A 25,000-nucleotide genomic window follows, 5' to 3' on the forward strand; every position below is an offset into this window, starting at 1 on the left:
AGCTCGCCCGTGTGATTATTCAGCCGCCAACTTCTTCAGACAGAGCGCCCCACGACCTGAACTCCCGGGACCTGGCGCCAGCCAGTCAGTGCCTACGTCAGTCAGCCAGACTCTCCTGGATCGGAGATCCATTCCGCTCCCAGACAGTAGGAGGAGCACCCTCATTTTTTTACAACCAATCAAATACAGCCAAATTTTTTGTAAGTACACTTGTGGGTATAAATATGGCATAGTAGTTGTACCCTTAATAAGTCTCCTTCACTAAGGTTAATTTTAAGTTATTCATTTTAAGGGTGCATATATATATATATATATATATATATATATATATATATATATATATATATATATATTGTATCACAATAAATAAAATACGTGCAATCAATTAGGACTAAGTTTCGTCTCTAATTGCACCTGGAACGTTTTGATAAAGATAAAACTAAAAAATAAAAAAAAACTTCGCTTTGAAATTGTACAGCACCTCGTCCCAGGTGTCAAAATTTTTCTTTGCACTATCAATGTAGTTAGACTCTCGCTGTACTTACTGGAATAACTAACGTTTGACAAATTCTTCTGGTCATATTCGGGAAGAAAGCCCGAAAAAACTAACTCTTCGAACGAAAAGCACATTATGACTGTACAGCCCCGTGGTCTGAGTCCTCCCTCCCTATCTCTCCCCCAGTAGTGGACGGGAGGGAGGGGGACAATCCAATATTGGAGCCTTCACTTTTTGAGTGACTTCGCCCAGCCTAATTATATAACAATAGTTTAACATTTGCTCAAACCACAACAAAACAAAAGAAATAACTGCCACTAAACTGCCCACCAAAAGACAAATGGGTCTTTCTCATTCTTTATTCCTCTCCCTTATACCTTCCTTTCACCACCTACTTACCCCCTTCCAAACCTTATCTTCCTTCCGAGGGACTCTGGGGTTTAAATCGATTATAATCGAACTCTCACTCTATACTATTCACACCACCCCACCCCGGTACTGATGTTGTTAATGAGTATGAGAAGTGAAGTTCCAATCCTGTCAAACCAACAGATGTAGTTGCGGACGACAGGGTAATATCTTTCAGAAACAGCATCAAGGTCCTGGGAGTCACGTTCGCCAGGACAGGCCTAAAACAGCACGTGCTGAACTGCTTGAGAACAGCAGAGGCCACTTCCAAAAGGATCAGAAGGTTTATGGCTGTTTCCACGAAATCTCTAATGCTGTACAAAACATTAGTGAGACCATAGCTTGTGCACCCCACAGCAATCCTAGCCTCTGAAAGTCCTGCAGAATAAAAACATCAGGAGAGTGGACAAGGAAGCCCCATCTTATTTCAACACGATGAAGGAACTGCACGAAAGAGCACGGATTGAAAGCACCAGTTGTAGAATCCATAGGCTGGCAGCGATGTACGACAGCACCGTGGACAGGAGCTTGGAACTTACCATTGAGGGAAAGAGAAACCTCAAGATTTGGCAGAAAATGGCTCCCTAAGATAGGAGTTCAACCAGATCCAATTTACAGGAGTTAGACTTCAGTGAACCACCAGATCAAAATCGTCGTCAGTGTAAGATAACAGCAATAACTGACACTGGAGATTGTGCAAAAACACCGATCTTAGGCGATTCAGGCTAGGGATAACGAGTCCGCCATCCGCATTAATGGTAAATTCATAAACATGATAACCGATATACGACGATAACCAATTAAATTGGCAATCATAACCACCAACATCACTTCATAATCACCTCTCGCTATCATATAAAAAAAAAAAAAGTTCTTGGCCCAAGCTAGTTTTTGGGTTGTCCACGGGCCACCTCATGTTATCCCTGGTAACTTTTGTTTTTCTATCAAGAATCTTTATCATACAAAAAAAAAAAAAAGTCACCACTCATAGACAAATATCGTGACCTCACCTCCTTTGTCCTCCATCTTCTTCATTAAAAGACAAAGCAAGGGGGTCTGCCTCCTCTATTTTCCCTCCTAACTTCAGTTTTTCACTTTTAATTCTAGCCTGTTTCCCCGACCCGCCCCCCACAACATCCCCCCTCCCCCGCCCCCCAGATAAGTTCAATCTTTCCTATTCCAATAATTTAGATTAGATTAGATTTGGCTTCATTCATCTTTTGGAAAATGTAGCAACCTCTACAGAAACGACAAAAAATAAATAGACTTTGGACAACTGCTGTATAATTTTCCTGCTGCTACAAAGACACTCATTCGACAGATCGAGAAATTGCAATACTGAATCAACGGCATCCAGACTGCTGTTCTATGCAATGAAGTCTGCTTGAGGGAGGTTCTTCCAAATAACAATAATGATAATAATAATAATACAAGAAATGAGAATATTCTCAGGTTTTATTATACAATTTTATTTTTTCTTGATTTTTGTGTTAAAAAAAGATATTTAAATAAAGTACTGGAGCTCTAGCGCCCCACTTTAAGTAAATCCATCCAGTGACGCAAACCAACGTCTATTTTTAGACTCAGACCAAGTTTCTTGTACGGCACTCCGTAAATTCCTGGGGTTAAAGGATATTTCGGTTGTAGATGCCCTTCTGAGGCCAATATTCTTCCTCCACACCCCCACCGGCCCCAACCACCCCCAGCCCCTATTTTTGGATTCCCATTTTAACCAGAGACCCCCCTATCAGGACTCCGATACCCTTAGACATTCGTCATGGGCACACTCTGTAATGTTCATTTCAGTCTTTTATTCTGTTTTCTGTCTACAGGATACGATATGAGTCACGCAGTCAAAGAGCTAATATTATGCTTTGACATTTAGAAATGTATGTTAAGCGTGATGATGTTTTATAGAGAAGGTCTAAGCTCAGTACCTCAAGAATGCATTACCTTGTTTGACTTCCATCTTTCTTTGGACGATGCATTATGGAGATTCCTCCTCTTTCTCTCATCCATTCTACTTAGCCAGAAAATCCTTCGCTCACTTCAGAGACTTTTAGATTATGGCGAGGTCTTTATCTACGATATTAGAACCAGTAGGACCTACACAAGTACAGGCACGTACTGCACATATTTAAATCGCCTCAAGATTCAAAATGATATTTTATATCGACGTAAACTTAATATAGTGTCTATCACGAAAATGGTTCTCTATGTATAAAAACATCTAAGAAAGGGAGGCAAGTTTACTTTGAATTGGAAAAAGACAATTGCCTCCCTTTCTTAGATGTTTTAATACATGAAGCATCATTTCAATGTAAATTCAGTACCTGCAGGAAACCAACCAACAACTTACGTTTATTTTATCCAGGCCACCATCTTGATATCAAAATATCAATTTGTTCTTGTTTTTACGAGCATTGCGCTTTGTCAGTCCCTAATATTTGGATCAAGAAATTGAATACACAAGAAAAACAGGGACAGATATATGTTATTCTTTATAAACCCCATCTGTCATTTATACGATCTATATTTGCAAACTGATCTTCATATATATGTCAGTCTGTTAAGTAAAGGACATAGAGTCGAAAGGCCTCACAGTATTCCTTCGTTTTCACTTTCTTTCTGTGGTTTTTGCCTATATATATATATATATATAATATATATATATATATATATATATATATGAATGTATGTATGCATGTATATCCAATGTAGCACGAAGGAACACGTACTTGAGAATATCCTTAAATTCAAGGATATTCTCAAGGGACTTGGCACAAGTACCTTCGTATACATATTCAAAATTTTCAAGTTCACCTGGAAATGTAGAATATACTACGAGAGTATTTGTTCCAACTTCCAGGTCCATGTTTCACTTACCTTTCTAGCGTGGATTTAAGGATTTGTGTGTATGTATGTATATATATATATGTATGTATGTATGTATAGTATGTATGTGTATATATATATATATATATATATATATATAATATATATATATATCATATATAGATAGAGAGAGAGAGAGAGAGAGAGAGAGAGAGAGAGAGAAGAGAGAGGAGAGAGAGAGAGAGAGCGAGAGAGAGAAGAGAGAGAGAGAGAGAGAGAGAAAATATATGTTAAGTGCTGCGTCCAGAACTTTTGTCGTTCTATTAACGAAAAAAATAGCTAGAACGAAATATCGACTGCAATAATAACTAACAGAATAATCAGGGCCTATCAGAGAAGGCGCACAAACTCAGCTCTGCATCAGCATTAATTGTAGTGGCGGCCATATTCGCATACTGATAAAGGTAATGGCAAAGATTATTGAAAAGCGCTCGTCGACACCTCGGAGTTGCTCCCGGAGCCTCCCCTACCTGCAGGTTCCAGCTCTACAAATCCCGAAGTGTGATTCACTCCCACCGGCCCTTTCCGCTGCGACGTCACAAGGTCACTTCACCAAGCGACGCTCATTCACAAAGAATGTTTTGCGTCAGCGGGGAAACTCACCTTTTTTCATCTTGTGCATTTCACAGGAATGCACGAGCTCTGACATCCGGTATTCTGGCATTTTAGTGTGTCACCTTTGCGATGCTTGGTACTACTGGGCAAAGCATCGAAAGTTCTACTGTCTTCCGGTAACGACAATTCATCAAGACTGTTGGATGCATCTATAATTCCTGAGCAAAACTTCCTAGTTACTGACTTTTTTCGCTCAAAAAGAAACAGCGAGGCGGGCTAATGAATGCGTAATCCATAAACATGTATTCACCTGTTAACATCTTGGTATCCAAGACCGAAATCATTATGATTCACGTCAAAAACGCGCGTTAGGTTTGAGAGACTTATGTATAATAAATGAAATCACTCTGCAAGATGAGCTGATTCATTGAACTTTTTTGTATTGATATCCATCTCCCTTACAACCATGGTCTATTCGACACCTTCAAATGCTCATTAGTAGATACTTGAGACTCACCGGAAACGGATGACATCAGCTCTGCACTCCATTGTATTTAATCATTTAAAAGGCACACACACACACACACACACACACACATATATATATTATATATATATATATATATATATATATATATAGATATAGATACACACACACACACACACAAGAGATTATGGGCAGGCAAATGCTTATCTTTGTGCTACTGGAGGATTCATGAATTATAGAGTCGGTCTCTATAGTTCATGAACCGTCAAATTCTCTGAGGCTCCTGCATTCAAACCATTTGGACCAGACGAATGCCTTGCTAGTCCTATAGGATGCAATAACCTCACCAACGCCGTTATGATAAGAGAATACTTGGTGGGGATTGCGGGGACGTGCTGCCTATGGTCTAGGACCGGAGTTAGGCAGAGTAGTAGGACAGTAGCATCAGATTCACCGAATAAAAGGAATCAACTAAGAAGCCAGAGTTAGTGCTGCCATAGCTTTCGCAAGGGTAGGAGGCGTCATATCGTTAGGACAGAACTTAGGCGGAAACCTGGACTTGAAAACAGTAGTTGAGAACTTTGTTGGCAAATCTAGATCAGATCACTGGATTTCATCTGAATTCTTTCTTCTTCCCAGCCTAACTCCTTGTCGGGGTTGTTGTTTTTAACGAGGCTTTTTAAAGTGTTCCCAGTACTCACTGAAGGGCTCATTTCATCAACTGTTTTGGCGAACGTGTTACAGACTGATGCCCGTCCTGATTTCAACCCTCCTTATTTATGTGGCCTTGGGATAGATGAAAAGCAAAAACCAGTGCCGAGAATAGCGATGCAAAACTTTCGACAATACTCATCCTGGTACAGAAGGAAATTTTGACAAAGGCTTTTGTAAAAGGAGGTCGTTCGGCAGCGCTCTGGGAGCCATGATAGCTTTCTTACCGGATGCACTATGATGGGATGTGACGGAGGAAAGGCGAAGGGAGTGTGTGTGTGCGTGCGTGGGTATGTCTAGATTGCAATGGAAGTACGCGTGATTCTACTTGTAAATATACACAGAACATTAGTGATACTTTGGTATGTAGACGTACATACATACATACACTGTAGATCATTGTTAGATGTTAATCATTTGTCCACAAAAAGTCCTAGCAATATTATTATTATTATTATTATTATTATTATTATTATTATTATTATTATTATTATTATTATTATTATTATTATTATTATTATTATTATTATTATTATTATTATTATTATCATTAAAATCTAATTCCCGTCTATTTAGATAAGCCACTTACACTGCAGTTTCAGTGCAGATGTCATGTTAGTAAAAGAAGCCTCGTAATAGGTCAATTTCATTTTTTTAAACTCTTCGTTCCATTTTCGTTAATTTTTCAATGGGAATTTGGGAGACTTTGGGAAAGGAGGCTATCGTAGTTTATTACCTGATGCTGAATGAATCTTATAACAGGAGAGAGAGAGAGAGAGAGGCTTTTGTAATAAAATTTGTATAACCACATGAAGTACTATATTAGGATTTTCACCATACTATCAGAATGTTGAGAATCTTTACAGACATAAATATAATGTCATTTCATTACTGATAAATCAATTAGAGGTTTAAATCCCCTTACCATTATTTTGTCTTCCCCTTTTTCTCATATTTCTGTTTTTCGCCGGGACATCCTTGACCGTTGTCGTCTTAAAATTTCGTTAGAAACTGCCTCCAGAAGTGTCAGAAACCTGAGGTCCTGCAGGACAGGGGAAGGTCTGAAAGGCATCCGCTGTCACGCGTTGCTCAAACTTTATACTCGCCTTCACAAACCTTCTAAATATCCAATACTGTTACTCTACTGAAATATTTTCTTCTGTGCTTATCAGGAGATGGAACGACTCTTTTAAAAGCTCAGTTCTTTCCTTGCATTTTTACTTGGCAAGACAGTGTATCATAAATGTTGCGAGAGAGAGATCGGAAGAAGAAAATGAAAAACGACGCTCGCCATCGAATTCCTCACTCGGAGTTATCGATCTTCAGGCGAAAATTACAGACATCTAATTTCGCGGGGCAAATTGTAAACATCCCACACGTCGTAGGCCCTCACCTAGAACTCGTCACCTCGCCTTCTTGCTGCTCGAATCCCTCCCTCCTTGCTCGTCAATAACATGTTGGGCCGAAAGAGTCATTGCAGCAGAAAGATTGACAGAAATATCAACATTTGGCTCGTCAAATAATATCACCCGCTCCCTTCTTCCTATTTCCGATTCAAGTTTTACTTTGCTTTTTATTTCGTAAGATTCAAATTTCTGTGGCTTGAAGTTGAGAGCAATGATTTCTGAATATTGTCTTCAGAGGCTATTTGTCATATATTATATCGGGGACTTCTTCTTAATTATGACTCCTCAATTGCACGAGACTATTACCTCTAATGAGATGATGACCCCAGTTTGTCAGAATTCTTACAACTATAATCTTTGACGGAGTTTTGTCGTGAATTAACTCTATATTCTCTTCTCAGGGACATTGGCAACTCATTAACCGATCTTGAAATCTTAAAAGAAACAAAGACAGAAGATGAGGGGAGGTTAAATGACGCTATTCTGTCTGCACTAACCAAAAACTGACTAAGTCATGACGAGGCCGCGAGTGTCACCAGGATGCCCATTGTACCGCCAACACAAAGAGAGCAGCTTCAGGTCTCCTAACAAGGCACACCACTGGCCTCTTCTCACTTACATTACCGAAGACGAACTCAGACAAATAAAAGAAAAACAGACTTGTGCATATTCTCGCTTTTTAGTTTTCTGTAAAGGAAATCAATCGAGATGGTTTTGTCTGCCCGTCCGCGCTTTTTCTGTTTGCCGTCAGATCTTAAAAGCTACCGAGGATAGAGGGTTGCAAATTGGTATGTTGGTCATCCACCCTCAAATCATCAAACATACCAAATTGCAGCCCTCTAGCCACAGTAGATTTTTTTTTATTTCTATTTTATGTCAGGCAACGATATAGGACAGGCCATCACCGGATTGTAGATAAAGGTTAAAATTTCTTGGGCCGCGAAAGATAGATCTATTTTCGGTGGCCTTGATTACACACTGTACAGAAAACTCGATTGCGCCGAAGAAACTTCAATAAATTTATTTCTTGTTTATTTTCTTTGTATTTATCTATCTATTCCTTATTAATTAATTTATTTTTTTGGCCTATTCTAATTTTGGCGTGTTTTCATTAAGATGACCGTTACCTAAATTTCCAAGTCACTACTTCTATAGATTAACTCTGAAGGAATTTTTTTTTTTTTTTGACATTTGATAGCTCTTGTAGACTGGCTGCGTTACTACTGTTTTTTCTTTAATCCAGTAACCTGTTTCCGTTCATTATTTCCAATCCAACAAAAGAGATCATGCAGATTACTGAATAATAAGCATGATTTTTTTTTTTCAAAGAACAATGACTATACGCTTTGATATTAAAGAGGTCTGCGTCAAATGGGCATGCATACTTAGGATATATATACACAGAGGATTTATATAAATGAAATGAAAGAGGTCAGTTACTGGCCAGCTATTACTTCAGGAGGTCAATGTTCAAGGTATACACGACAAACATGCATAGTATACCTCAGGAAGTTGTAACCTTGCCTCCATGATTTGAGTGTGATACCTTATTTCTGCACAGAATTATAACATGATACTATAACGTAAGGTTACTTTTCTTTTGTTGCTACTTACTTCATCATTCATTATGAATACGTGTTCACGTCGATCAGGCAACAAAGGCTATTCATATACCGAGAAGTCTTTCCGAGGCAAGAAGTCTTACACGCGGAAAAATAAAATATAACTAATAATTGAAAACAAAACATATATATATAAATATATAATATTATATATATATATATATATATATATATATATACATATATATATATAATTCATTAGTTATAAAATATAACTAATGAATTATATATAATAATATATATATATATATTCTAATATCTATATATATATGTATATATATATATATATATATATATATATATATATATATATATATATATGTGTGTGTGTGTGTGTGTGTGTGTGTGTGTGTGTACGTATGTATGCATAAATTGTATATGTGTGTGTAATCCGTGAATAACATACGTTAGATAAGAGGCTGCAGTATGGCACTTCAAGGAGTTTTTGCAGCTTATCCATAAATATCAGCATCCTAATGCGCACCAGGAATGTAGTATAAAAAACAAAAAGACTTCCGGAACTGGACAGTATGACATGGGGGCGATTTAAAAAATGCAGATGCTGACTGGTGCACAGATGGGTGAGTATTCCATACTACTTCAAGAGTTGGAAGTTTCCTACTGAAATTAAATTTGTGGACGATGAAGACTGGCCAGCATGAAATCCCCGACGACGGCCTAACAAGTCAACGATGCCGTTGTTGAAAACAAAGTAAAATTTCAATCAATGACTAAACAAAGGCTCAGGAGCATCTTTCTTTCATATAATCATTTCTTATAAGTTATTCTATTCCTTCTTGTCATTAGGTCTGACTCCAAGTTCTTTTTTTTTCCTTTTTTTACACAAACTCCGTTTTCATCTATGCCTTTTTTCCAAGTTCTATTTTTTATTTCCAACACATAAACTCCGTCTTCATTAAAAATGCCGTAGAGGAAGATGGGGTGCATTTGTTGCAAATAAAAAAAAGGAACCTCAAATAATTTTCTAGCGTGCAGTAAATCGTGCAGTGGATGAAACGTCTTGACTCGTTAATCAATATAGTCTTAATTATATGAGTTAACACTTACACCTCAGTGGCCACAGCATTTTCAATCCATTCTGCATATTTAATAAGATAAAAAAATTGCTTCATTTTAAATTAGTAAAAACCATTAACATTTAAAGTCAACTTCTTCGATCTTAACACTGTGAAAATCCCGAGCAATCCGGGACCATGTTGCCTAGAATGACCGTCTGGCTTGGCTCGCAGCATCTTTTAATTTTCTTGTGTCCAACTCTAAAAATCCTGAAATGTCTTTTTTTTTTATTCTGAGACATTTTTTTTTTAAAACGATGATTGTGTCTTTTGTTTACTGAGCCATTTTGACAGGGACTTTCTGCAGAATTGATATTGGCAATCAAGTGAGAATGAACCGGATAGACCCCGTTTGCTTCCTTGAGATATTAACAGTGAAAGTAATATCTCTGTGCACTGTAAAGGTTGTGCTTGTGTATTTTTAAAATATGGGCGCTCATAAAACTGATAATCTCGCACTTATCTTTGATGCTAATAGATGTTTAAGCCTTCTAAAGTACAGTTCTTTTATTTGAGAGTAAACTTCCCAGTAGTTAGCTTGAAAGACTGTAGTAGTGGTAGTGGTAGTAGTAGTAGTAGTGGTAGTAGTAGTAGGAGGTAGGTATGGTAAGTAGGTAGGTAGGATGGTAGGAGTGCATTAGTAGTTAGTTTAGTAGTAGTAGTTGTTGTTGTAGTAGTAGTAATAGTAGCAGAAGTGGTAGAAAGAGGAGGAGAGGAATTTAATTATTATATCTCATCATTTTTCCCGTACTATTTATTTGCATATATTGATCAATTTTATATAATTTAATTGTTGTCATATTTTATTTCATCATTGTCTGAAATCAATCAGCTCATCGTCTGCAGATTTCCATTTAGAATTTTGCGCTCATCAATGGATTATTCTCATGGCAAGTTCATCGGTGGTAACCAGTTATAAAGTACGTATTACTAAAGTAAGCCTTACCTAGTACCATGACCGACGTTGTTCCGAGTATTACCTAAGAGTTTATATACTATAATGTTACTTGAACTAATAAATCTCCCAGGTTATTACCACATGCCTCGGTGATAGGGGGGACCATGCCCATGGTGCCGGCTACCAAACCCCAGCCCGCCGCCCCCCCCAAAAAAGAAAAAAAAATTCTGATGTAAGGCAATATACGTACTTGGGAAACGACAAACCACTTTCGCTGTCACTTTTAACCTTAGGTTTAAGAAGAACCGCAGTCCTTTCCATTCGGGTGTTCCACTATGACTGGATGCTATTCAGGAGTTCAAGCTCGAGTGAGGGAGATCTGTGATTCAGCATATTTTGTGCACTGTTATGCACATCGCCAGAATCTTGTCATGGTTGACACGTTTTAAAAAACGCACCCATTCAAAACTTTTTTGACGTGGTGCAAAGTCTCCATGCTTTTATTGAGAGCTCTACAAAACGACATGCAGCCTTCAAAGTCATACATGACCAGATCATTTCAGAAGCTGAGAGGGAGGAAGAATCAAACTATTTTGGAACGGACAGCACAACTTTGCATTCACTTTCCACGCCACGGTGGTGAACTCGTTCTGACAATTGAAATATTACTGGAGTTGCAAAAACCTTGAATACAACCATGCAGACTTCAAGTTATGACACTCAGACATGGTGTGAAGCAGCAGTATCTCTCTTTAGAGCAATTGATTTTGAATTTTGCTTGACTTTAATAGCACTGACTTATCGTTTGAAGCCGTCTCACATATCATCATCAAAGAATCTGCAAAGTAAAACTCCTAACATTGCTGCTGCATCTATTCAGATGCAGGAAAACATCAAGGATTATGGATGAGAATACACAGAAGGAAACAATACTGGATAGCAAATAAAAAATCAAGAAAAATTTCTTTTATGAAGTGGCTGATCTATTTTCATCTGCTCTGAGAAGCAGGTTCCATTCTGATTTAGTGTCTCTTCTCACCTCAACTGGCAGCCTGCAGAATCCATCCATCACAAAAATTGACAATGTCGAGAAACTGAGTTCATTTTACCCAAAGGATCTGGATGAAGAAATTGTTTTGAAATACAGGTTATTTTGCAATGCATCCTCATCATCAGATGAATTAAGCTCATCTCAAGGCATCCATAAAATCTACCTGCACGTGGTGGAAAATAAAATGTTGGAGCTCTATCTAAATGTTGTTGATGCTAACCTTAACAGTGTCGTCGCGTTCAAGTGAGAGGTCACTCTCTTCCCTCAAGTTTGTTAAGAGCTCTTTGAAGAGCACAATGATTCAGACTCGCCTGAGTGACTTTATGGTCTCAGCAGTTCAAGCTGAAAAACTACAGTCGCAAGATTTCAGAAGGCAGTGCACAGATTCTTGATCAATGCTTCTTTAGACTTTAGGAGATGATAGTATTCTTTGCATGCTTATGAATTATTGATTTATGATTTCTCATCTGAAATTCAGCAAAAATATTTAAAATTGTTGACGCGTGTATCAGCAGCATGTTCGGTGCGCAACTGTAATTTGTGGAAGTGTACAGAAAACTTCAACGACGTTGTAATTCTGTTTTTGTCATAATTGGGAAACTAGAACATATCTGTATTTATACTTTGTATGTCATTTCTCTGTATGGTATAAAAATACTTGTAATTACTCCACAATCCTTAGAATCTTTCCTGTCCACAGGCCTGGGGCCCACCCAAATTTTGCCACAGTATGTCGACCCTGCTCAGTGATCTCACGTTTATTTGTACAATGCAAAATTTCCGGTATCAAGTGACCTACAACCTTTGACAAGCCTCTTTTAAGAACGGCGTCTGAAGTGAGGAAACTTTCCCAACCTCAAATGACTCATTCTCAGCTCTTCAACAAAGACAGCGTGCACGTCAGAAGGAGTCGTTATCAGCGCCGGTACTCTTTGTCATGTTTGGTACCCTCGTCTGTTTGTTGTGCCTCCTGCTTTATAGATGTGGCACTAAAAATTTTAGATTTCTTGTAAAGATGCAATTTGCTACATAGGGATGAAAAAAAGGATACTTCGTAAGTAATTAGTCTGGGAAAATGAAACAAAAAATGGACTCAACGCAATAGTTGTAATAATCAGAACCAATGTGAGACAAAAAGTTATCTTCAACCAAACTTGCAACATGTCAATTTCATTGTCTGATCACCGCGGTGCCAAAACAAATCGCAACATTCGCTTCTTCCTTGTTATTTTCGAAAAACAACAAAAGAAGCCATAAGATCCACCATTCTCAGTTTTCCTTCTACCTTCTTCTTTCTCTTTATAGCAACGTTTCGGAAAACTGTCCATCTTCAAGTCTTGTAACAGTTAAGAAATACATTCAGACCCAAAACATAAAATGATATATAATAAACAAATTAAAAGTTATAAAGAAAATTAACTTTAGCAGGAAAGTATTTTCAACTAAATTAATTTTTTCCATCCTTTTTAGTGTGCTGATTTTATAATATTGTGTGTTTTTTTTAGTATAAATATATTTCATATCTGTTACATGACCTGGAGATGGACAGTTGTCCGAAACGTTGTTATAAAGAGAAAGAAGAAGGAAGAAGGGAAAGCGGAGAACGGTGGATCTTATGGCTTCTTTTGTTATTTTTCGAAAGCCCAATAATGAATGAAAAAAAGTGAATTTTTCGATGACGCCAAGACGAGTGGGTGCGCAGGAGAGTTCTTTTTTATCTTTCTCCTTATATTTGGTTCATTTTATGCACCCTTAAATAACGGCATTTCTAGAAAGCGGACTTCATCCATAATTGAAATATTTCCCTTCCCATATGTAGTCATATCATTCATTAATAAGGAATATTACATTACCATATCAACGAAGGAAAATCGCAAAACGTAAGTAGTATGTTCCTTAGGCTTAACAGTACCAGAATCAATGGTGTGCATACTTTCAACAAGCAGAGCAGGTTCCATCCGCTCCTATTTGAACGTCGCATACTCCGCAATATTTCGAAAATCATATAGCCCTGTTTTGTTCTCTTGAAAATGGCGCCATTATTCATTTCCCTTAGATTCTTTGGTGCTTTGTATCCTAATGCTTCGACCAACTACAAAGCATAGGAAAGACGGAGGCGCTAAAGATACCCTCCAAAATCAAGGAAAAATAACTGTTGACTTAAGAGACTCTTGCCAACGCTTGGAGGCCATTTCCTTTTCGAATAACAAAGTTACTCAAGTATTTGGTACTTTCACGTTTAATGGAGACTTTGTGTAATGGATGGAAAATTAACCATTCACACTTTAATTATCATTTATTATTATCATTATTATTATTATTATTATTATTATTATTATTATTATTATTATTATTATTATTATCTATGTCTTCCAGATGATGCTGCCTACTGCTCTTCTGTACCTCATCTTCATCGCAGGAGAAGCGCAATATGTCTCTTCCCAGAGGATTCGCACAAGCAACAGGGCGACCTTGAATGTGACCTTGGTATACCCTGAAGATGCGACAGTACTGATCGGGGCGCTCTTCCCCATCCACAATAGCAAAAGCGTCAGTGGAGAAGATGTGTGTAGTGAATTACAGGTAATTTTTCTACATAACTAAAGCTTAAATGGGGCTTGATCATCGTAATCATTTCATTACTTTTAATATCCAGCAAGGTCAGCATATATGTTTGGGCTGTGGATTTGGCATGAATAAGAATGGTGCTCTTCCCAAACCAATAAAAATCACTGCTCTTTATTCCTCCCACTTTTTTCTGAAGAAACTGCAAAATTTGTAGTAGTTATAATTTTCCTCCTTGGCTGAAGCTACCAGCCACATGGAAGGTTTAGGAGTTCTTACTTTTGCAATCTGCTTTCCCTCTTGTTTATCTTGACGTCCAAGTCTTTGGGGACTTTAGAACCTCATCATAGTTACTAAAAACAAAATGTTTCACTATCAATAAAGTTCATCCCAAATGTCCGCGTCCCTACCCTACCCCAAAGGGGATGGCACAACATGATTAGAGTGGCACAAGTGTAAGCCAGACCCGCTTAATAGGAGTGAGAGTATTACAAGAATGATATTATCACCACCCCAATCACATTATGGGCAAACCGGATAGAATGCCGAGAGTCCTATACCCAGAACCAAAACCCCCTGGAATCCGTGGTCCAGCCCTGCTGAATAGTTCCGCCTGATAACTCACAGGTCCGAACATTATCGGGCAGCTGATGGTCTCACCACAGTTCCCACGATTTAGCTTCGGATATAAACCAATTCCCAGCTATGATATCTTTTCCTATTTGTCAGGTCCAATAAATTTTACAAAAATTGGAAAATTCCACAATATTACTCCAAATAAATGCATAATAATATATGAGACTCTTGGACTCTAACCCGGGAACTAATTCTTGGGGTTCAAGAGCCCCCTCACCACGTCAAGGTGGTCCCACATCGCCGATTTTTTTTTTAACTGTTAACTGTAGCACCCACAGAAATGGTTTCATCATTAGGATTTGAAACTAAAGCCTGGGCTGACTTACAGCTCTTTCATGACATGATATACCTCAATCTTATTGCAGAGTGCTATAACAACTACATATTATATATATATCTATATCTATATATATATATCATATATATATATATATATACTATATGGATAATAGGATATATATATATATTATTTCGTTCCATTATCTCAGTAAAGACAGCGCAAAGGAATTTTTCAAGAGAATAATGTAATAGGATTTCACAGGTAAACAAAGCATACTTAAATTTATTTAGCCATACTTTTGTGTCTCGTTAGACGTGATCTCTGTTAACGTGTCTTGTTTTCAGCCTATTATTGTGACATAAATACAGTGACAATTTAAATTTTGATATCAGAACATCATTGATATTTTATATGCAACATATACAGAGCAAGAAAACTCTTGCTCGTCTTAAAAATACTTAGTGGTATGTAGGCCTATAGGTGTTACCATAATTGTGTCCATAAGTCTTGTCTTTTAAACATGTTACTTTAATGCAAAAGGTCAAAGGACACTTGCTGTATTTTGTCAATCATTAAGAATTATCTGTACTATGTAGTCCTGTAGGATACTGTCAATGCCATCAATTTTTCAGCTGTAGGCATGCAGAAACAGTGAAAAGTTGTTTAGGAAAATGCATATCACCAAACGTGCTTTGTTAACGAAATTCCTGACACCACAACGTCACACTCGGTGAGAGTATGTCTGGACAACTTTAATAAAACGTAGAAAACAAATGCTATTATTCGATTCAAAATAGTGAAAATAGCTACATTTCTTACGTGTGTAACAATCCGAGTTCAACTTGTGTTTTCATCAAACGATAATTATATCTCACAGATTGGTGATAGAAGCAAGAAATTTAATCTGGTAGCTTAGAGTAGACCTATGCCCTCAAACTATTAATTAGGTTAGGTGCTATATCAGTTTGAACTTTTTCAAGTACAAATTATTTTCGAATATACAAAAACAATCTCTGTATGATAAAAGTTATCGAACCAGCATGCCAAAGGTAAAACAACCAATGAGGATGGTGACAACAAGGAAAAGAATCTTAGTCAGGCAAAAGAGAGATCTGTGCTCATTGATTCCACAGGTATTTTCATTGTTTTACCCTTCTTTTAAGAACAATTGCATTCCAAATACGTCAAAATTACTTTCTCATGCCGGTATCGTTCCAAAGCCTTACAATAGAAAGAAATTGCTTTGCTAGCCTTGTTTGTCGTTGGTTTGTTTACAAGACGCTTTCTAATTATTTGAAATAAATACAGAAACAAATCAAAACTCTACTACAACTACAATAAACCTAAGAATATAATCTTTCGAAATATGTTGTACAGAAATGATAAACTTAGCTGTATTGAAGTAACGTATTCTTATAATAATTATTATTCCAGAAAATAGATTGAAATCCTTTTAGTGGCACTTACTGTTATGCTAAGGGAGTTTCAGTATGGCCACCCGAGGTCACACGCATTGCATGGAGATCGCCACTCCATGTTAGTAACACTATGTGCCTTTGCCCCACAAGTTTCTAAGTTTCCTAGATGCCAACTACATCTCACGTCTTTTGGCAGTCACCCATCCAAGTGCTGAACTGGTACTATGATGCTCATTTTAGCTGGTCGGACAACCAAGGGCTACACCTCTAGAACACTTGCTGCCAAGACCTACAGGAGAGACGTTCGCGCCTGCAAGAAAGCACTTCTTATGCATACAGTATCGACCACTTATTTATCAGATATAGACAGTGCGTGCCTTTTGTTCAGTAAATCTTTCTTCTTAATATCTTCATCTCATTTTGCAGGCGGAGGATGGTATTCAGCCCTGGAGGCAATGTTATATACGTTGGATGAAATCAACTCTAATGCAGACTTCCTCCCTGGATAAAGCTCGGAGCCCTCATCATGGACTCCTGTAATTCGCCCAGTTTAGCTTTAGACCAGACCCTTGGTTTCATCAAAGGTGAGATGGTTGACCAGCAAAGAACAGTTAATTCACAAAATATCAGAGACATCCGAAATGTGCCTTTTAGGTATTCAAGTTACATACAATTCAATATCGATGGATCCTTTATTCGAACATCATTTTTGTATATGTAGATTTACTCAGATATTAAACTGCATTGCATCTCCGATTCACAGGGTTCTTAGCTGGACAGAACCAGTACCACACTTCCGAGTTCATGTGCGGAGATGGCAGCATTCCGTTATTTAGAGGCGGAGAGTTCGATAAAGTGGTGGGAGTCATTGGTGCTCAACAGTCTTCGATTTCCGTTCAGGTAAGTGCCAGTAGCTACGCACATCTTCATACCTTTATACATAAGTATTGTGGAAGGCTAATGTGCATGCATTTGTATCAGTGGATGCAGTTTCTTTTTCAATGTTACAGTAAGACGTTTATTCAAATGATGTATTTGTTGTTTTTTGTTTGTTTGTTTGCTTGTTTTTTCTTTTGCATCGTCTGTATTGAGTGATGAAGACATACACTATAGGAAATATTAACACTGAAGAGACAACCTAGAAACTGTTCATACGACAGCATTATCACTAGAAGTCAGATCCCTTAACAGATGAGGAGAAAAAAGAGGAAGAGATTATTCATTTACAGCATCCCAAGACTAAAAGAGAGAGATAGAAAGAAAGATTGTTGGTAGAAATCGCAACTTAAAGTACGAAAGATAACATTACCGAAGTGAATTATGATCTGTACGAGGCAGTTCCTTGACATCGAACACTTTTCCTAAACGTCTTCTGCGCACCTCTGGTGTCTAGTCTTTGTTCAGCTCACTCAGCTCGCTCAGTTTTAAATTTATTCACTGTTCTCTGGCCTTCTTCATTTTTTTTTCTTTTCTTTTTTTTTGCCGTATTGTGTACTTCTGAGAAAGGTTCAGAAGTATACTTGCTGCGTAGTCATCAAGATTTTTTTTTTTATCCAGAGTATAAAAGATTATGACCCCTCCCCTCCCTCCCCCAGATGGCCAGCGTTCTCCGAGTGATCGAGATGCCGCAGATCAGCTACCTGAGCACTTCGGCATCACTCAGCAATAAGGAGAGATACCCATATTTTCTGAGGACCGTCCCGTCGGATTCGAACCAAGCTGAAGCTATACTCAAGATTTTAAGGTGAGGTTGCGTGAAATACAGGGAATCTTCAAATGAAGTTTTGACATGGCTGTGGAAATTTCTTGGTGTAGAGCTGGTACTACCTATTGATAAAGAATTTAATCTCTGTATGATGCTTGGATTTCTATGTTTGTGTTGACGGCAAGAAGGGACGAGAATGAAATTATAAATTGAATAAATGATCTATTAAAAAATGCATAACTTTTACAAGAAGGAAATCGTAAAACCTCCAAAGTTTTATATATATATATATATATATATATATATATATATATATATATATACGTATATATATATATATATATATATATACGTACTATATATATATATATATATATATATATATATATATATATATATATATACAAAGAGAGAGAGAGAGAGAGGAGAGAGAGAGAGAGAGAGAGAGAGAGAGAGAGAGAGAGAGAGAGAGAGAAAATTTGGAAATAAAACGATGATTTATCGTATTTTAGACCTACTGCCTTTTTCCCGTGACGGTGAGACGGGGAATATTCTAAAAGAAAATGTCATTGCCCGTCTTCTTGTTCTTCGGAGACAAAGTAAAACGGTTCACCTTATGATTCTCTTCGGTTCTTGTTTTTCTTCCACCCGTTAACCTTGCTTTTCCCTAAACAAGAAAAAATGAAATGAAAGCTGAATGTTTAAGAAGTCCATATCTTTCCTGAACAAGACATCTAATGCTCCTCGTCATTCATATGCTTTTGATATTTAGATAAGGAGCGACCCCCTTCTACAAAGAGACCGTGCTAATATGACCAGTTTCATAGAATAAAACAACGAACATCTAAATTTCATTGTTTTACCAAGATGCATTGCTATTAGATTCAAATGCGACATCATTATGATATTAGATACCTTAATTATTTCTTCACTAAATTTTCTTAAGGTATTTTTTTAAAAATCCTATAGGTCCCTAAGATATAGATATAAATACTATTCAATACTGATTCATTGCGTTTTATTCAACTTGTATTTGAAATCATGACCTCCAAATGTTTTTGCAATGAAATTTTAGCACTACTTGTGTAGACTTGAATTGACATTATTATGTAAAATGAAATGAATAAATAATATTACCTTGGGCTTGAATTGAACGAAATCCCAGCTTTTATCATTTTTAAAGCTTTTCTTTACGATAACTCTCATATCCATAGGAATTTCGGGTGGTCATACGCCAGCCTAGTTTACAGCGGAGATGACTACGGAGAAGATGGGCATCGCCAACTGATGACCAAAGCAGCAGAGTTTGATGTGTGCTTCGCCTCCCCTCCGCACAAGATCTCCAGAGACGACACTGACCATCACTACCGGAGAGTCGTAGAGGACCTCACCAGCGAAGCCACAGGTGAGTAGGCATTTGGGTTATCGATCCCAATTCTGCTGAATTTCTTGTCCTTGACATGTTGCGCGGAATTCTTGATCGACAATTTCCGTGAATGCCAAGTATTTTCATGGAAGTGGCACAATCTTTTGGGTACAAAGTCTTTGTGTCCAGATGCTGTGTTAATTGCAAGAAAGTACTTGGCACTCTATCGTTTCTTTTTAAACTTTTCCTATCAAGGTCTCTAGAGACTATAGATCTTGTTTCCTATGGCTTCGTGTAAACAAAATACTAGTAAGTGTTGTTATCTATTAATTTGTTGATTAGCATAATTATCAATGTGTGGCAGCTGCTCATATAAAAACAGTCGTATTGCAACTTTCGGCCTATTTTTGCTACACCATGGCTGTGTCTATAATTTCAAAAAGAATGTAGCTTAAACCCTACATAGTTTTGTGTTGTAAGAACACCCGTCATGTAATTTGAGCGAAAAAAAGTTTGCATGATTAAAAGATGGCCGCATACATCAATTGCATTTATCATGCTTGATTATCAGCGCTGCTCAAAGATCCTTAAGAACCTGACGCTCAACAATGTCAAAAGGCATTGCACTCAAGTAGCGCTGCTTCAGACATCGGGTAGAATTCTCTTATCAGTTCATTGATCCACCAACAATTCATTTAATCAGTTCAGATATTTACTTGTTGTTGTTAACCTGCAGCATTTAAAAAAAAATCGCAATTTCTCCCTGACAGTGGTTGTCGTTTTCGCCAACCGCCAAATCTTTTCGAACCTGATGAGAACCGTTGAGCTGGCTGGTCTGCACTCCAAGTTTATGTGGGTGGGATCGGATGGATGGAGCTCAAGCACTCCCGAGGTAAGAGCTTCGATATTTCTCGGATAAATATGTCCCTGGAGTTAATAATAATAATAAGAAAAAAAAAGTTGAAGGAGGTTCTGAATGTCAGACAATGCTTTCCATAACATATGTTCTCAATAACTGGGAAATATTTCGGATTAATATGTCTACTTAGCTAATGTATTTTAACTTGATCTTTTACCTTGTTATACGTTTGCATTCAGAGCCTTTTAACTTTACAGTGCCGTATTTAAATCATTGCAGGTCTGCATGCAAAAATGACAACTGGACTCTTGGGAAAAATGAATGAATAAGATTTTCCGTGAAGGTGCAATATTTGACACTCAATAGCTGTTTTAATTTATTATAGTCGTTGTTGTTATCACCTTTTCTTATTATTTTCAATCTGAACTGTGATGACAGATGAAGTTTGAGCCTCGGATGAATTTGCAATGCACTTTTGAGAGAAAAATATTCATAAATCTCGGTATAAGTTTATATATAATTTCCATTATCAATTGAGTCTGTGTTCGGGTACCATAAGTTCAAGATAGTCAACACCGCATCATTTAAGAAGACGTGGGTTGTTCAGCCTCTTTTTCTGATTGAAGAACAAAATCGATTTCCTCTCCACTCTAAGTATTAGAGGGGAAACCTTGAGGCCCTGTAACTTTTTGCTTTTCTTTTCTTTTTTGTTTAGGAAACGGAAAGTGTTCTAGAGGGCGCCATCACTGTTGAGCCCTTAGCACGACCTCTACCTGGATTTGATGAGTACTTCCAGTCCCTGAGGCCTGAGAACAACGCTCGGAATCCTTGGTTCACCGAATACTGGAAGAGCAACAACCGCAACCAGCAAAGGTAAGATCACTGTGTTTTAGAACTTTTAGTTTTGATGATCATTTTTAGAAAAATTTACCTATCTATGTTGCAATGAGCTGCATACGCAAATTTCGGAGAGCACCAATCGCAACTAGAGCATTTATCATTACAAACTCCATGGAAAATTACATCAACATCTGTCAAAATGAAAAGCCCAGATGTGAATATGACGACAATGCAAAGGAAGAGAAAAAGAAAGGAAAAACATTCTCAGCTCCTCTGACATGTCTTGCATCTGAATATCTCTCTCTTTTCAAAAGGAAGAAGCCATACCGCCAAATGCAGTGGCTACATTTTGTAAGGGACGCCGTCTACGCCTTCGCGCATGCGCTACACAACTTATGGCTAATGAACTGCAATGGCCAAGAGGGGCTTTGCAATAAAATGGGGCATGATGGACATATTCACGGAGACGATCTCTTTGAACAGCTTCTCAAAGTTAATTTTACAGGTAAGTTTCAACATTCTTCAATAACATTTGTTTTAAAGGATTCATGTTTAAAATTTGTAATAGTTTCTGCATCAAAATTATTTTTACCCTCTCAAGCTAAATTTGAGATGGCGTCAAAATTACGTTGCTCAAGATTAAATACCTTTTCATCAAATTTACCTCCGGTTACTTTGTCTTCCTCTCTTAAGACGTCACGGGTAAAGCCTTCCGATTTCTGGAAAACGGAGCAGGGCTCCCACGTTACACCGTTCAGAACTACCAAAGGGTTACGAACTTCAACTACTCTTGGGTACCTGTAGGAAATTACTCTCGTAAGTACATACGTCTCATCTTTTGCGTTATCTGCTTAGCCTGTGCCACTACTGGCGGCAAATTGGTCTTCATTTGTCATGCAGGATGACAGACGTTGTTAAAGTTACTTAGGAAAACGATATCATTTGATAGCGTAGAGGCCTTCCCTTAGCGAATTGAACCTGAAAGCTATGTAAATCAATCTAAACTTGACTATTCTAGTTTCGATGATATGTAATACATACATACATACATACATCATATATATATATATAATATATATATATATATATATATATTATTATACTATATTATATATATATCTCATGATATCTGTATGAGTACATATTAAACATTTATACGTTAGGTAGTTACATGTAAATAGGTGTGAATACAGGAGTTACGTATATTTTGGAACAGTATGTATGCATTAGTTTAAAGTAATTGTTTTTGAAATGGTTAGTCACCAGATGTATTTCTTAACCATTCATAAAGAAATTTCCCTTAAGTAAGTACTGAACCAAAGATTTAGGTCAAAAGTTAATTTTGTTGAGAGTGAGAACTTGAGTATTTTGACACACATATATATATATATATATATATATATATATATATATATATATATATATATATATATATCATATATATATATATACATATATATATATATATATATATATATATATATATATATATATATATATATATTATATATATAAAGGTAACGCCACAGATGAAATATGAAGACGAGAAATGCCGAGATCTTTCAGTCTTCGCGACCCTTTACTTAAGGCACGACTGATCAGAACAGAGCAAAAACAATGTACAAGTAGGCTTAGTATACAAACTGAGATTACATGTTAGCATAAGGTCCAATTTTAAAGAAACGAAAAAAGCCTGTGGGCTAGATAAGAGATTTTAAAGGCAACCATCCACAAGTGGTCACAGGTAATTTAGTCTGAAAACAATACATTTTGAAAAACAAGGAGGCAGATACGACCTGACCCTACAGATTTAGTAAAATCCCGAAAATTGGATTAAGGATTTAAGAGCAGTGCCTGGTCAAGGCAATTTTATTCGAAAAACAATACGTTTTGTATTAGTAACATGAAATTTACAAAAATGTTCAAACAATGAGTGAGAAACGAACATAGGATATAAATATAGCAAGCATGAGAGAGAGAGAGAGAGAGAGAGAGAGAGAATATAATAACTAAAAACATGTGGGACTAATTAATTAGTAGTTAATTCATTTATTTTAAGGTTCTTCATGAACATTTTACAAATATATGGGTCCAAATGGTACAATCCCAGACTAAGATTTAGGTTGCTTTTATTAGTCTGGGATTGTACCATTTGGACCCATATATTTGCAAAATTTTTTATGAAGAACCTTAAAATAAATGAATTAACTACTAATTAATTAGTCCCACATGTTTTTTAGTTATTACTCTCTCTCTCCTCTCTCTCTCTCTCTCTCTCTCTCTCTCTCTCATGCTCGCTATATTTATATTCTATGTTCTTTTCTCATTAATTGTTTGAACATTTTTGTACAACGAACATATTGGCAATATATCATTAATTATAACCCTGGTCACCTATCTCTTCATTATCGTACCCAGGCCTAAAAAAAAAAAAAAAAAGCCTCTTATACCGCCTGTTACCCACTGCCAAACCAAATCTATTAACGGATATTAATCTCGTTATTTATTTAGTAAACGTGTAACTCGAGCGTCAGGCAAACTGACACACAATCTCTCTCTCTCCTTCTCTCTCTCTCCAAGCGACCAACAGCTCGCAACTTTTCTTTCTCTCTCTTCTCTCTCTCTCTCTAAGCGATCCCTCTCTCTCTCTCTTTCTCTCCATTCCAACAGGTAATCAAATGAGAGAGTTGCATTACAAAAAATACATTTATTTAACAACGGAAAGATAATGATCCAAGTCTTACTGACTAACTTAACTCAGTTAAACCCCCAACATTAAAATGTCTTAAACGTAATTTGTCACACCAATTGTTTATTCTCCCATCTGGGACTCCCTGTCCCCCTAGGACTCTTGGGTCCCCCTTTGCCAGAACACATAGTTCCTCGCCAGAATCGTTAATAAAATGGAAAATCTTTACAAGATATTCCAAACAGAGCCACCCCTTTGGCTAAAGTAATTCAACTCACCCATGCAGCCAGAATATTTCACTCACTGATAAATAAACACTTAGGCACCGCCATCGTAGCTTTGCCTTCCTCCCTCGGATCTCTATGCAAGTCTCCCCATAGACTTGGCTGGTGATACATTATCAAAGGAAGAGGCGCACACGCACATACGAATGCACATTTCGTTAACGCCCCATGTTATTGGTCGCAGCCAGTTTCCCAAAGGCACTTTGAAAAAAACCCATGAACTGACATAACTACAGGACAAACGTTGACCCGTCTTTCTATGCAGTTTTCATATCACGCCACCACAGAAATCATTTATCAGCTTTTCTCGGGTCGTTACTTTGGCTCTGTTCTCTTCATTCCAAAAAGGTCACAACGAACATATTGGCAATATATCATTAATTAATAACTCTAGGACTTACACATTCTATGTTCCTAATAGAAAATGTATTGTTTTTCGAATAAAATTGCCTTAACCAGGCACCGCTCCTAAATCCTTAACCCAACTTTCGGGATTTTATAAATCTGTAGGGTCAGGTCGTATATGACTCCTTGTTTTTCAAAATGTATTGTTTTCTGACTAAATTACCAGTGACCACGAGTGAGTGGCTGCCTGTAAAATCTCTAATCTAGCCCTCGGGCGTTTTTTCGTTTTTTTAAAGTGAATTGGACATTATGCTAATCTTGATATGTCAGTTTGTATAATAAGCCTACTTGTACTATGTTTTTGCTCTGCTCTGATCAGTCGTACCTCCGGTAAAGGGTCGTGAAGAC

At 37.2% G+C, this 25,000-nt stretch overlaps 1 protein-coding gene across 1 annotated transcript in view; it reads left to right on the forward strand.

The window, feature by feature from the left end:
• LOC135200226 (metabotropic glutamate receptor 3-like) overlaps positions 1-25,000 on the forward strand; it is a 37,010-nt gene that overhangs the window by 2,665 nt on the left and 9,345 nt on the right. Inside the window, 11 exon segments of the mRNA XM_064228664.1 lie at positions 13,982-14,188; positions 16,931-16,949; positions 16,952-17,008; positions 17,011-17,088; positions 17,268-17,404; positions 18,100-18,248; positions 19,424-19,614; positions 20,346-20,467; positions 21,150-21,307; positions 21,589-21,779; positions 21,968-22,090. Of these exon segments, the coding sequence (XP_064084734.1) occupies positions 13,982-14,188; positions 16,931-16,949; positions 16,952-17,008; positions 17,011-17,088; positions 17,268-17,404; positions 18,100-18,248; positions 19,424-19,614; positions 20,346-20,467; positions 21,150-21,307; positions 21,589-21,779; positions 21,968-22,090 (1,432 nt within the window).

The sequence above is a fragment of the Macrobrachium nipponense genome, chromosome 26, assembly GCF_015104395.2.
Source record: "Macrobrachium nipponense isolate FS-2020 chromosome 26, ASM1510439v2, whole genome shotgun sequence".
In the NCBI taxonomy this organism is placed as follows: Eukaryota; Metazoa; Arthropoda; class Malacostraca; order Decapoda; family Palaemonidae; genus Macrobrachium; species Macrobrachium nipponense.